This window comes from Eptatretus burgeri, chromosome 15 (assembly GCF_056783735.1).
Source record: "Eptatretus burgeri isolate ZD-2024b chromosome 15, Ebu_testis_v1, whole genome shotgun sequence".
Taxonomy (NCBI): domain Eukaryota; kingdom Metazoa; phylum Chordata; class Myxini; order Myxiniformes; family Myxinidae; genus Eptatretus; species Eptatretus burgeri.
This window is the reverse complement of record NC_140975.1, coordinates 63,926,312-63,941,840: the sequence shown is the minus strand read 5'-3', so window position 1 is coordinate 63,941,840 and position 15,529 is coordinate 63,926,312. Positions and strand designations below refer to the sequence as shown.

General features: G+C 43.8%; 1 protein-coding gene and 1 long non-coding RNA gene across 2 annotated transcripts in view; both read right to left on the bottom strand.

Annotated features, from left to right (window-relative positions):
- LOC147012333 (guanylate cyclase soluble subunit beta-2-like) overlaps positions 1 to 15,293 on the bottom strand; it is a 29,872-nt gene extending 14,579 nt beyond the window's left edge. The window contains exons 1-9 of the mRNA XM_085857931.1: positions 15,285 to 15,293; positions 14,976 to 15,049; positions 13,389 to 13,483; positions 12,509 to 12,675; positions 8,493 to 8,592; positions 8,261 to 8,394; positions 2,791 to 2,878; positions 2,538 to 2,626; positions 855 to 1,050 (exon numbers count right to left, since the gene is read on the bottom strand). Of these exons, the coding sequence (XP_085714057.1) occupies positions 855 to 1,050; positions 2,538 to 2,626; positions 2,791 to 2,878; positions 8,261 to 8,394; positions 8,493 to 8,592; positions 12,509 to 12,675; positions 13,389 to 13,483; positions 14,976 to 15,049; positions 15,285 to 15,293 (952 nt within the window). The remainder of the gene's footprint in view (positions 1 to 854; positions 1,051 to 2,537; positions 2,627 to 2,790; positions 2,879 to 8,260; positions 8,395 to 8,492; positions 8,593 to 12,508; positions 12,676 to 13,388; positions 13,484 to 14,975; positions 15,050 to 15,284) is intronic.
- LOC147012332 (uncharacterized) overlaps positions 1 to 15,529 on the bottom strand; it is a 294,843-nt gene that overhangs the window by 152,665 nt on the left and 126,649 nt on the right. The gene's annotated exons all lie outside the window — the stretch shown is intronic.

Sequence of the window (15,529 nt, the reverse complement as noted above, 5' to 3'; positions counted from 1 at the left end):
GCTGTGGATGCCACCTACAGTTTTTACATACAGTACAAACATCGACATGATGACACCTGCAACACCTGCCAGCCACCTCGCACAATAAAACACATGATGGAAGACTGCACGGTCCTGGCTCTACGAAGGAAAAAGCACAACATCGTTGATGTGACGGATCTCTGGGCCGATCCCGGGAGATCGACCGGCTGTCTCTGTGCCGCCGACCTGATTGAGCAGAACTGATCAGGGCCAATCAATAACAATCTATATATTACTAAAACTCTCATCTTGTATGTATGTATGTGTATATACAAGTATGTATGTTCCCGAAATACAGCCAAAACGGTACACGATAGCGCAATTTTTTTAGGGTCACCTTACTCACCATTCACCTGTGGTGTGCAGTATCAAGTTTCGTTCAAATCGGGCACCAAAAATAATTATTAAAAAATCAATTCCCGATTCAGTCAAGTTTTGGTATGACGATCCATAAAGTGCAAGGACAAGCCATGGAGAATGTGTTGATATATCTCGAGAAACCGGTTGGCCGAACAATGACTCCTGAGGTAAATGCTCAAATTTTCTTCAAATTAAAGTTTGACCACTAAATAATATTAAAATTTTGTTTATTTTTTTTTTCATCAACCGCTGTCTCAACGGGAACCCAATGGGTTCACGGGTCGTCTCGTAAGTACTATAGTAATTGTTCATAATGACTACTGTTCTTAAGAATCATGCACGAGATGGTGAGCACAATGTTTGCCAATATGCTGTCACCTTTTCTGGCTTTTGTTAGCCTTTTCCATGTTTTTGTTAGTTCATTGTTAGCCTTTTCCATGTTTTTGCAAATACTTTTGGGTACGTATCTTTACCCCGGAGATCAATGGACTTCTTGTGTTTATTGCCCTGTGCACGCAGCACCCAAGCTGCATTTGGGAAGCAGCGCAGCATGCTCGCCTTCACTGGCAGCGGCGGTTGTATCAGGGAGAAGCAATGGGAGAAATGTACCCCAAAGTGCAACCCTGGAATAAGGCGTTGAGCAGCCAGGCCAGCCTGGCACACGCGCAACTGTCATGGAGTGGAAAGAAGAGGGTGCAGGAGAAGAAGTCACATTATGGAGGAGGGCACTGTGACACAACAGTGGCAACTACAGTTTGGTCAAACAAATTTTGATGAGGTGGAGCACAACCATTTTACACAACACACATAGTATTGATACTTCGATTACATAAACGGGAAGCACTGTGATGGTTTAAAAAAATCTTCAAAAGCAATTTATAAAAACAACTGAAAAACCGTGTCATCAACAATTCCCCAACACCACACCTCTGACGAAGGTGGTGTTCGAGGATGCCAATGACTAAGGTTGAAGCCCTTGCTAAAGGTCATGAAGGTGTAATGCACAGCTGTAGAAATGGTGTCAGGGAAGCAATTTACATTAAACAACTTTGAATGGCCGAAATACGTCTTATAAAGAGTCGAGAGATGAAAATCTCGTAATTACGACAAAGCGCAGTCGTACAAAAGGCAGGGTTTGAAAGATGAAAAATGTGTGTGGTGCCCATTTATGAACCTTATTTGAGAATAACTACACCATGAACTATATACCTTCAGTATTTAATATACTTATGAAAAAACTAGCGAGGTACCCGTGCTATACACGGGAGGGGGCTGGAGAGTCAGTTCTTGAAAGACAGGCAAAAAACCTACTGCAGCTGATCCCAACAGAAGGATCTATGATGTTACAATGCCGAATCCCGAATGTCACCGGTGGAAACCCTCACATTATTTCCTAATTCTACTTTAAACTCGATCTCTCTATATTTTCATTCCAATCACAAATTAATTCGATACCATTAATATAACAAAATACAAAACACTCGTCAGGTAAACCAATTGAGACATCGTTCTCACGTGACACCCAATACAGACAAATCTGCCGGCAAGAAAGGGCGGATCCAAAACACTTCATATGTATCGAAAATTAAAATCATAATTGTATTGAGAAATTTATGAAATCTCCCACCCACCTTCGGATGGATAAAATCGGGATTGTTCGGAGAAACTCAAAACCACATTTGTATTGAGATATTGTCAAACCAGCGACTGTTTCTGCTGACCTCGTTTTACATCTGGATCGGGGGCAGTTTTGTACGGATCGAAAGTCAAAATCATAATTGTATTGAGGTATTTATGAAACCTCCCACCCACCTTAGGACATCAGCTGGGACCCCAAAACATTCCACAGAAGGTTTGATGAGGCTAGCCCCAAAGCTGAGGAATGGGGACGGATGGACGGACAGACAGACAGACACTCCTGCTTTATAATATAGATGCCTATGAATGACTGGCTGATTTCTTCGCACTAATCTTACGACATCCCATGTAGTCATTTTGAGAACATTTCTGCAACGGACGAGCTATATTGCTATAGTGTGCTTTCTTATAGTCTTGTTATTTATATAATCTGCAGGTGTGTATCTCCGCAACTGATCCTACTCATTCATCACCACGTGCAAGAAATATATGTGATGTCAGGATCAGGTGTCAATCACCTTATCATCAAAGATGATGTGGAAAGGAAAGACATCACAAAATGTTTTAACATTGATGAGCAGACGTCTTGGGTATGCTGGGGTAAAATCTGCAGAACATGACAAACGTCATAATCATCATCATCATCATCATCATCATCATCATCATCATCATATATTTATCAGACTTTTTTAATGAACATATGGAAGCCGATATAAAATCCACCTTATTAAAATATGTAATCTAATGATCAACACATTTATATCGGAACACCTTTTCTGGGCTTGACTCGTAAAGCAGTTCTTCCTTCCTCTTCTTCTACTTCTTCAGGCATTGTGTGTTTGTTTGTTTCCTCACATTTCTGCAGAAATAATTGACAATCGTTTTAAAGTCCACAGAATTAGAAAATCATGTTTGGGTTAATGAATAGATATGGTTTCACTTCACACTTAATCGTTGTTCTTTTCTTGAAGAAATATTGTTGTGGTTCTGCGAAACCAGCACTCATCCTCGGCAATGGCAGACACCATGTCGTGGTCCCGAGACAGTTATTTCATTAGTATCTGTTTTAGATAGCACTTCCCTTATGTCTAGTGGGTTGAATGGACAAAATGTGTTGCGAGGGCTTTTAGGCAGGCCTTGTATCACATTCTTTATTCTCTTATCTCTTGTTTTACTTTATTTCACACACGACCTCCTCTCCTTCACGCATACATGCCACAGACCAGACCGCACAGCAACAGCCTCATTTGCATATACTGCAGCATCCTCGTTCGAACTACGTGCCATTCCCCAACGGATATTTTGTTCCAACCTTCGCCATACTCGGACCCCAACGCTGCAACATACCTGCAACCACCACACTGCCTTCACAAAATTGCCCACAACATCAGACCACAACGCCACAATCACGCCGACCGGCATCACCATCACAAACTCGCCGCACTGCAACCTCCACACAACACCACTGTTGCCATTGCTCAACCACAGTCGTCATCAACGACCACCACTGCCTTTAGGGACCAGTGGGGACGAGGGGGCACACTCATGGATGGGGTGCACAATCACCCCATGCTGTTCTGGGAGCTCCATCGCATGGCAAAGTGTGGAGCAAATGGGGCCATTTCCGGTGGAAAATCCTCGCCGGGGTGGGTCAAACACAGTGGTTCAAGTCCACGCGCCAATGAGGGTGTGGGGAAACACCCACCATGACGCGGTTCCGCTCTCAAGCGTCGCCCCGTTGGCAAATTATAAAAGAGAGCTCTGATCTGGCCCGCCCTCTTCTTCTCTTCTCTTGCCGGCGCCGCCTGCTGCCCGCTTACCTGCCCTTCTCAAATCTGGCCCAGCCTTTCTTGTTCCTGGAGTAATGGAGCGGTGGACTGGAGAGCCGAACACCAGACCGAGTGCTCCCCCCCCCCCACCCAAGTCCTTTAAACAATTACACGTATCGACTTCTTTACACTCACGTAAAACCTATCCTCACACATTCTTTCTTTTGCTTCCGAAAACCCCCGACACATCTTTACACCTTCCTCTCTGCCTCGTCACACCTCATTTTGCACCTTCTCACTCATGCACCATAGACACCCTTCGTTTTCCTCCCTCCTCGCCAGGTACCATAGGCGTCGTTTACACCTTGTACTTTCTCTTACCTTTCTTTGCCCTCTGATTTCCTCGGGTGTATGTCTGATGGCATCTGTTGTGTTAGTGCAAAGTTAAGATTGTAGAAGTTTAATATCAGTTTGGCTCTGCCCTGTGTCTTCTCTTTTGTATGTAATTGCATTTATTTTGCCACACCTCCTCAATCCTTGCTTTCCCCTGCTGTACACATTGCTTGTATTAAAACCTTTTATTGTGCCACATGACCTTTCCTCACCTTTAAAAAAATAAATTGCTTACGTCATAAATGTACCCATCTCATTCCATCTTTTCCTCCATTGGTCAAATGTAGTCAACATGTTAGTTTAGCCAGGTCATTGTACCTCACTGATATGGCTCTTAATAGCCATGTGTACTCGTAGTTTCGCTCGGCTACACCTCATACAGTAAGTTCCACGCAAGTATGCATGGAGGGCACGAAACTTGCTTGGTACAGTCAATCCACTGGAAATGGTATCATGCGAAGTTGTGTAACCCTGCCAGAGATGGAAGTACTAATCGGAGTTTGTGGTTGCTTAGCATCCCGCCAGCATGTGGAGTTAGCTGAGCCTGGGGACTTCAGGACCGGGCATTTTGGAGGGACCCGAGTGCTTCCATTCGTGCCAAGTCGTGAACCCTAGATCCGCAACAATATCTTGAAAGGAAGATTTTCATGTTATTTGGTGCCCTTTAATGCTCGACTAGCCTGGTGTTGGCTTAATGGTTAGGGTGGTGGCTTGGGATCCTAGGGTCCTGAGTTCAAGCCCCGTTGGCCACTGAATTAATACACCAGGAGGTTGACTCAGCCTGTCATCCTTCCGAAGTCGGCAAAATGAGTACCAGTGTACTGGTAATGGGGGACACTGCATCAGCAGCATAGCTGTGTCCCAACCAATGATGCAACGAGCAGCCACAGGCTGCACTCGATAGAGAGATAATTCTCGACTGGCTCCACCCCCCAAAAAACACTCGATTGACCCTTCCCCTCCCATGACGTCATCTCACCCTTGTTCATATATGTACTGTCTAACAGCACCTTCTACATGTATAATGATTTTGACTATCGTCGTAATCTGGGGATTCTTGATCAGAAAATTATTCGTCAAATTGACTTTCTGATGAGTCGAAAGCTAAATGTGTGGCCATTATCCATTGCGTGCTGACAATCTTTCCTTTGATTACATCATGGCAGTTTATGTGGAATTTTTAGCAGCGGTACCCCACGGGTTCGCTTTTTTAACTGTAACACCTCAAAAAATGATTACAATGAAAAACCATGTTCAATTCTTTGTTTATTACTTAAAAATTAATATAATCGCATCAAAAAAATTGATCAAATTTTTAAAATCTCAAATCTCTGAACTGCTTGTGTCTAATCATCGCCAAATCGAATCATTCCTTTACTTGTTAATCGCCTTTCGTTCATGAAAAACGACCTTCAGGAATATTTATACTATTCACATGGACAAGCTTTAAAGTGTCGCGTGTGCACGCGAAGGGACCACTTCAGAGTTTTAGGCCCATTCCTTTAAGTTAGCTGGACTCATCCCTCAATGATTTGGAGCTACTCTTCTTTTTTTATAAGGAATGTTGCTTAGTCACTTGCACAACTCTGGTGTGAGAGAAAGTTACACTTTTAGCACCAAAAATGAAACTTCGGAGATCCGCCATTGCAAAAGATCTAACGATTAATTGACATATCCTCCACAAACAGATATGGTTCATGTGATCCTCCTTGAGTTCCATGATGTCTGCTTTGTGGAACTTCCCATGAGAATATAGAAAATGATGTGTAATCGCCGTTATGGTGTAAAATTCTGGAAACACTGGGACTCTTCCAAATACATCTTCATTTCAGGATCTATTTACAAGAGTAAGTTGTGGAGGGGTCTGGTGTGCGCTGAGTATAGCAGAGGACTACTTCTCAGGCCAAGTGACTGATCTCAGCCATAAGGTGCGGTGTGCGGGGGTGGACATGACCTTGTAGGACCTCTTCACTGCTCAAACCCATTCTTTTATTACGAACTACTGAAACATCCACGTTTTGAAGATCACTGAGGTGCAGTCACAGCAATGATGCCAGTACATTTGCCCTCAGGGTGCATGACAAATTTGATTGGTAGAGACAGTGTAAAGTTTTGCCCAAGTACTACAAAACAAAGTTTTTGGAAGTGCCAACAAGGCAATTGTTCTTCTCCAGTGTTCATATATATATATATATATATATATATAAATCAATTGAAATAAAATAAAAGTTTTAAAGGCCAGGTCCAATACTGGAGAGTTCATAGAACACCTTACCCCAAACAGTCTTAAGAAAAAGGACATGGGAAAGGTGTTTTAAACTCTTGCTTTGCATTTCCGAGCACAATCTATACGGCTTTATTCGTGAACTTTGAATAACAGGCGTGATGGAAACCATTCAAAGCTGATGGGTCAAACAAAACAGTCCAGAGATGAACCTTCTGCAAACTCTTCTCAAAGAAACTGATAATTTTGGAACAATCTTTGAGAAAAAAGATGTATGAGACAAACATATTTTGGAGGAAGTCAGCTCTGTCATTGCATCGCAAGGCGCTGCCATTTTGTCTGAATCCCGCTGTTACTCCACCCTTTGAGCATGGCAAATTTCATTGGTCGCGACGACATAAACTTTTGCCCAAGTACTGTGCTTCTAAACAAGGTTTTGGAAGTGCAAACAAGGCAATTTAGGTTATACAATGTTCAAGTGCATAATTCAACTAGAAGGTCACTCAGTAGAGCGCATACCTCTGCCAAGTTGATTAGTTTACGTTTTGAATTGGCACGCAGATTTGAATGAAATAATGGCACGCGATGCGCGGGTGGAAAAGTGTGTAGTCGAGTGGTGTGGTGGATCCGAGCCACGGGAGGCATCGTGGTGTGCTTATTTTCAATTGCCTATTGAATAGCTTGTGTGCTTCCATGCTTGTTATGTACCATGGCTAAAAGGACAGGGTTAGGGTAGGAATCAGAATATGAATCAAGAGGCAGTTACGAGACCTAACGACAAGACCCACACAATGCACTTCATCCCGTTAACCCAAGAGACATGAGAGGAGGACTAACTGCATGAAGACTCATGAAATAACTGCCTGGGGATCACTGTATGGTTGGTGCCATTGCGTTCGAGGCATGTGGTTTTGCTGAACCACCACTAATATATATATATATATATATATATATATATATATATATATATATATATATATATATATATATATACATATATACATATATATATATATATATATATATATATATATATATATATATATATATATATATATATATATATATATATATATATATATATATATATATATATATATATATATATATATATATATATATATATATATATATATATATACATGCATACATAAATACATACAGTAGATAAAAGAAAAAAAAAGGAATGAGACTGGGAAGCTTAGGAGCAACTTGTTGGAACTCTACAAACTGATGAAGGATTTGATGAACATCAGTCCAGAAGATTTATTTGAAGTAACGCCTGCCTCCATTAAGAGGGTGGTGAGCCCCGGAATGCGCTACCAGTGGTTGGTGTCAGTGGCACGTCAGTGAATGGCTTCAAAATACAGTACAAGTTGACAAATTCATTTCCTGCGAGTATATGAGCCAGAGAGTATCTGGTTTCTTTCGTTGTCCTGTTATACTGCATATGCACTATGGCCGTTCTCTTGTATTAACAGGAAATTTTAGTAAATCAACACTTCTCAGTCTCATCCACAGATATTTCTCATACTCCTATATCCACCCCCCCCCCCCCGAGTCCGATTTTGTATCCAGGAATACAACAATTATAGTTACCCATCTGGAAATTACCACTTTCATTTAAATGCTGAAAAATATGTTAGAAACACGATTTTCATTACAGATTTCATCCCAGCAACTGCAGGTTAAAAGTTCCCAGCAAGCAAAACCAAACCACCGAAAACGTACACACAGCGCATGCACGAAAGGCCTCATTAGCATTCATACGTCATTTTGAAACTCGCGTATTCGATAGTGAGCCCTTGATAGAGCAGAGAGCAACCTGCAAATCAGTTCCGAAAAGCGACCTCACCGTGACCTCGCTCTGTTTCACGTGGAAAGCCACATGGTGCTGTTTCGCTGTGCGTGTGCTTTCCTCCTCACTCTGAACCACTGTTAGTGTCACTTCACTCCCATAAAAGTCCTTCGCTACAGCGCTCACGATACCTGCTTCCCGAAAACATGCATGCCACAAACATTTCTATCCTTTCATGAAGGTTAAATGAACACCTTTGTTTGAGAAAGGTTGTTGTTGGCAGACTGACCGGGCACGATGTGGGAAAGTCCTTTCCTGTCTGAATAATAGTGAAGCAAAGTGTGTCCGACAGATGTGCGCTCCACACGGAATGATGGGGCATTCATGTCCTGCAGGTATCCACGGAAGCATGTTGGAGTGAATAGGATGAGAAACTAGAGAGATGTGAAATAACATAAAATAGAAAAGGAAGAGAAATTCCAAACATATGTCACAGGACACCAATTCATGTTCACAGGAGCATCAGACTTGCATTAACTTACACCTTCAACGGTTATGGTCGAGTATGGCGACTCAATGAACCCTTACACATTCTCTCGTTATCTCAACAAAACTTTTCTTATGGCTCTGTGGAAGTTGACGACATTTAAAGATTGGGATTTTAACAAATACAGATACATTTCTGGAACGCTCTTCTTCGACATATCCATCTCACATATTCCTTATTTCGACATATCAGGCCAGGTATGGGAGCATGCGCCGGAGTAGCGTGTCAGTGTGTCCACTTTCCGCCGGTACTCCAGCGGCCTCCGTCTGGCCATCCCCCAGGCAAAAGCCTGGCCCATCCCCATCTCCTTGAGATGCGAATCAACCTGCTGCAACCACGAGGCACTTGGTTGACACATTGGCCTCCTCCACTCATGAGGCTCCCTCGCTTGACACATTGGCCTTCTCCACTCACGAGGCTCCCTCGCTGAGAGAATCTGGTGAGCAGGATCAGCGTCAGGAAAACGATCCACATGTCCATACAGCCTTAGCTGATGCTCATAGGCTATGCAGGTAACAAATCTCATTTGAGCCTCTCTCAGCAACCGCTCATTGGACACAAAGTCCGACCAGCGATTGCCAAGGACTCTCTGAAGAGAGCTGGTACTAAAGGAATTAAGTCCCCATTTCAGATCTCTGGTCAGAGTCCAAGTCTCACATCCATAGTGCAAGAATGGAAGCAGCAAGGACCTGAAGACTCGAACTTTTGTCATCATGCACAGGTACCGGCAGTGCCACACCCCATGATCCAGTGAATCCATGACACACCAGGCCCGACCCAGACTTCTATTGACCTCTGGCTCACAGCCAGCAGAGACATCATTATCACTGCCAAGGTAAGTAAATCTCTCCGTGGCCACAACGTCCTTGCGACAAACAGGTACAGACAAGATAGCAGCATCCAATATGTCATTGAATGGCTTGATTTCCAATCATCAATTTGGTTTCAGACCAGGTCACTCTACCCTAGATATGCTGCTACTGCTCTCCCATCAATGGATGGAGGTCCTCAATGCCAGACAGGAAATCCGAGCCGTATCCCTGGACATATCACGTGCTTTTGACACAGTCTGGCACCCTGCCCTACTCACCAAACTCTCTTCCCATGGTATTCAAGGCCATCTCCACTCATGGCTCGCAGACTTCCTCTCCTGTCGCAGTCAACGTGTGGCCCTAAATGGAGTTCTTTCATCCCCTCTTCCTGTGCAGGCTGGAGTTCCTCAAGGTAGCGTTCTGGGCCCTGTTCTTTTTCTGGTTTTCATCAATGATCTCTCGGACTCTCTGGAAAATCCTCTATTTCTCTTTGCCGATGACTCCACCCTCTGCCGTACCATCTGTCATCCCTCAGACCGGCAAGCAGCAGCTTCTTCGCTCACTGCAGATCTGGATAAAATCACAAACTGGTCCAACACGTGGAACATGTCTTTCAATCCAGACAAATCTCACACTCTCACTATGTCTCTTCGAAAGGACCGTTTACAAAACCCCCCATCCACTTTCTCAACAATCCTCTGGAAGAAGTCTTTTCTTTCAAGCTTCTGGGTCTCACTATCTGCCATGACCTTTCCTGGGAAAGTCACATTTCCAACCTTGCCTCAAAAGCCAGTCGCCGACTGGGAATCCTCCGTCGTGCAAAGTCCTTCCTCGGCCCTCTTGAGCTCCTGACCACTTACAAAGCTTTTGTCCGTAGCCTGATGGAGTACTGCTCTCCCCTCTGGGCTGGTGCTCCTGCCTCCCACCTTTCTCGACTTCACGCTGTCGAAACCAGGGCTTTTAAGATCATTGGCATCTCCCGCAATGAAGCTGAGTCTTTGGGCCTCTCACTCAATCACCGCAGGTTGGTCGGTGGTCTTTCTGTCTTCTACCGACTCCTCTCCAGCCTTGCCCCCCTGCTCTCTCTGTGATTTGTCCCAACCACATTTCCACAGGGCGCTCAACCTCCGCCAACAACCCCCTTCTGGTAAAACTACCACAATCACGAATCACTGCTCATCTTCACTCTCTCATTCCTCTTTCTTCCCCCCTCTGTAATAAACTTCCTCACTCTATTCTTTCCCATTCTTCCCTCCAGGCTTTCAAAACAGCTGTTCACCACCACCTCTTATCTTCCCCCATCCAAATCCTCGATCTTTTCTACCCCGATAATCCACCCAAGCCCACTTCCTTCAATTCTCCTGCTTTCCTTCCTGAAAGTCCCTTTAATGTCCATCTTCCCCTCGCCATGTTCCCCGTCCCATCCCCATCCCTCTCCCTTCCACAGTTCACCTGTGTCTGTTCCCCAATGTTTTGTCCCTTCCACTCCCGCCCCTCTTGTCTCATGCCTCCTTGCTGTGAGTTGTGTGTTAGCTCTCATACGAGCCTCGACCAAGGTATACAAAAAAAAAAAAAAAAAAAAGTCTGGATCTTAGTTTTGACCCAGGAAACCCGTAATCTCAGCAGCTCCGACTCCTCATTCAGCATCTCGAGGGCCCCCAAAAGGATATCTAAAAGTAACGCAAAGATGACTACATCATCTGTGACATTAAGGTCAGAGATCTTGACATTCCTAAACGATGCACCGCAGCTTGATCTCTCTGACATTCTCCCCACAATCCAGTTAATACAAACGCTGAAAAGTGTGGGGGCCAGTACACACCCCTGAGGAACTCCAGTAACAACTGGATATAAGTCAGAGATGGTATCACCACATCTCTCAGTACCAGATAATAGTTCAGACATCAGATTGATCAGTTTTGGTGGCACCCCACAAAGACCAAGAATCCCCCAGAGGGCATCCCGATTCACTGAATCAAACGCTTTGCAAAGATCAACATAGACTACAAGCAGCTGCTGCCGAAACTCTCGTCTGCATTTGGTGAGGACCTGAAGAGCATGAATACGGTCAATTGATGATCTCTTTGGTGTAAAGCCTGACTGCTTTTGACGCTGGTGCTCAAGCAGATGGTGGTGAACCCTATCAATAATTATCCGAGCAAAGACCTTGCCCGGCACTGAAAGCAGCGTCACCCCTCGGTAGTTTGTGCAGTCCTGTCTGTCACCCTTTCCTTTGAAGAGAGGGACAACAAGGCCCCTCTTCCAGTCAGTTAGTATGATGCCTGTGTTGCAGGCAGAGCACAGAACTGCATGTAACGACACAAGTACAGCATTTCCACCATCTTTGAGAAGTTCAGCATGGATGCCACAGATCCTAGGAGCTTTACTTCATTTGAACCGGTTCACTGCAGCCTGTTTTTCCACAAACTAAGGTGGATCACAGTTGATTCGAGGGTCAGAAATAGGGATAGTAACACCCCTGACCTTTTAAAGCCTTTTTCCGTGAGCAGGGGCCAGCTTTTTTGCGGACTCCAATCATGGTACCCTTTCTTGTGGCAATGTTTTGTACGGCCTGATTCCCTTCCTGACGCCAACCCTTTAGTCGTCTTCCACACGCAGGGATAATTACCAGTATACTGGTGCTCATTTCACCGACCTCGGAAGGATGACAGACTGAGTCAACCCCCCTATGTTAATTTAGTGGTCAGCGGGGCTCGAACTCAGTACCCCGAGGATCCCAAGCCACCACCATAACCACTAAGCCAACACCAGGCATCTACGTCCCCCACAGACTAATGGGCGCAAGCCCAGATCAACTGTAATTTATGTATCCCAAGGAGGATAATAACATGACCCTTCCTGCCGGTCCCATAGGAAACGGGTGTACTAGTTTTTTCAAAATAAGAAATATGTTTATGTGGAAGAACAAGAGTGTTTTGGGAATGCCGGTTCCTTGTAGGAAAGAGTGAGGAAGGAATGGAGGGAATCGAGTGAATCTAGGAACGAGGGCAGGTCGGCAGCAAGAGTCCGCAGCATGAGCGCATGACCCGAGTGACAGCAGAATTGGAAGAAGTGCTCCCCAAACAGGTACAGCAACCGGTCTTGCTGCATACCTGCACACAAAGGTGTATCGGAATCTAACAAAAACAAACAAACACCAGGCTGGCTCACAATGGGTAATTGTTCCAGGGTAATAGAATAAGGTGGGGCAAGTTGAAAGGAGAAGCCCCTCTCTCATTTAACCTTCTCCGTCATAGTTATCTGTTCACTATCATCAACATCTTTATCACAGGGTCTCCGGCTGATGGTCCGGTGGGCAATTTCAATTGAAAATTGTTCAGTAGACTGAACTCGAGGACCCAGGAGTACGACTATATAATACAGGAAATCTTGCCCCACCTTACTCGATCAGATTTTCTGAACTCACTGATAACACACCGGCACACAAAGGTCTACTCTTTGCAAAAGGAATTTTACATTTGAAACATGATTATTGAAATTGAACGAATCACCAGCTTTGATATTTCAACCAAAGAGAGTTGTACTGCAAGATAATTCAATCACTTTTTTTCTTGCTGATGAAGCCTTAAGGCAGAAACCCGAGTCCAAGACTGAGGCTTAAGATGCTGAGCTTGAGCATTTCCCCTTGTGGGTGTTATTTATTTTCCTTATCGATTGATGTACTTGGCTGCTGGTTTCATCATTTGTCGTGATGTTGCTGCATTATTGATGCAGTACCCCGAAGATGAGCACAGGAATTTCCAAAAATAAACGATTTAAGGAAAAGTGACAAAAGCATCAATAAAAGTTTTGCAGGCACACTCACTCAGCATTTCGCATGCTCGTTCCACGAGAGAGATCGTCACAGAGTCATCATAGACCTTATAATTCAGGAAGCTCTCATCAACTCCTGCTGCCTGCCTGCAACAACAGACATCAGTAGGTATAAGAAGGGGGAGTACAGTGGTGAACCTGGGAACGAGATATTCCTGAGATTGTGGGTTCAAATTCAGCTCAAGGCATCAGTGGAATGGATTTAGATTCTAAACTTCTGGAAACGAGGGGAAAAACCAAGTTGACCCACTAAATATCTTCAGAGAGAGGGTGATCTGCTCATCCTGGTCTCGCATACAAGTCAGAAATAATAAAAGAAAAATGAAAAAAATACGTCAGAATGGAATCCCCCCACCCCCCTCCCAACAAAACAACCAAGCAAGGTAGGGATGACACCACAATCATTTACGGATTTCCATTACGACATCTTTTGACATTTTCCGTCTTATTCCACAACTAACAAATGAGAGGTCCGCAGCAGGAGTCTCCAGCATGAGCTGAAACAAGTCAGAAAATGAAACATGTCAGGATGGAATCCCCCAAAAAACAACCTGAGTGACAGCATAATTGGAAGAATACACGAGTGCAACACACAATTACATCAACCTTCCCTACAAATGCACAACTCCCTCTCACATAGACATCTTCATCCAATTGTTACTGCAACTGCCACAGTCACCTATGACAAAAAATGTGAAAATATGGAGTTATGGCAATCCGTACAAGGATTGTGACGTCATTCCTACCTTGTTTGGTTGTTTTTGGGGGGGGATTCCAGTGGAAATCATGTGTTGAAGAACTTTGATTCGTGCATGAATTAATGATCTTCTGATTAAAATGTACATGAAATAATATCAGTAAAACACGTGACACTGCAGGTCTATGTGGATGCATCTAATATACTGTTGCATGATCACCGTTACATTGTATTATACATGCCTGAGCGAATGCATGAAATACATAAAATATATGGACTTGGTTCGTTCTAAAAGAAGTATTGTGTTTACAGTTAAACCCTGTCGGAGATGCATAACCACAATGGTTCGAACGTCTGCTCTGATTCTGGGAGGTTGGCGGTTCAAGCCCCGGCTGCGTCATACCAAAGACCTTAAAAATGGTACGTGCTGCTTCCCAACTCGACAATCGCCATTTAGAAGGATAGAACACAGAAAAACAACCATAATAAGTCGGCAATGATAGCGCAAGCTTTGATGGGCTGAATAGCCTTCTCTTGTGTCGAAGTTCTTTTAAAGGAACTCGTATTATAACCACCGTCTGCCCTGCGGTCTCAGCAGGTCTCATTCTGTGAAGTCACCAACCCTTCGCCAACCCTCCATGATTATGCCAATTTACTCATGTGGTTTGCTTTTATTGCCTCAAGGTGGCTTGTGATGGGCTCTCAATATAACATGAAAAAAGCAGTGTTGCCCAATATCCTTCAAACCAATGACAGAAAATAATATTTCTTTAATTAATTAATTTATGATATGCATGTTTTTTTTTCCACCAGACATCAACCCAAAACTTTATGTTTACATACTTTAAAGTACAATTCGGATAATCTCTATGGACTGCTGACCTCAGCTTCTCCCAGGTATCTTCTCCAAAGTTTTCAATAACGAGGGATTTGAGGCAGGAGTTAATAAAACCGTACTGTGGAAGGAAAATTCAGGCACAAGGTGAAATATGTTAATTTTAGGAACTATAAACGGTCAAAAGTACATCGTTGGTGAAGATAGTATATGTGAGAATTTATTGCTCATGGAATTTTCAGAAACTTGAGATGTACCTACAAACACACGATGGATGACGAAACATTCAAATGTTTGATATTGTATGCAGTCCAAGGAGATTTGAAAGTGCGAGGAGCCCACTTTGCCCATCATGCCTGTGCCATATCGACATACCAACACCATTTAAAATTAAAATACACGTCACCCCAAGCAATGATTTTGGGCAGGGTAGCGATGGCCTATTCTTCGACAGATACCATGTCATCTCTCACATTTCCAGCTTAATTGCAGAAGGGCCAGCCAGATTTACGTCCCCCATACGGAAGATATGTTGAGAGATTCTGCTTCTACTGCCAACACTCCACGAGTGCGGCAGTTTAAGTCTGACCCAGATGAGGAT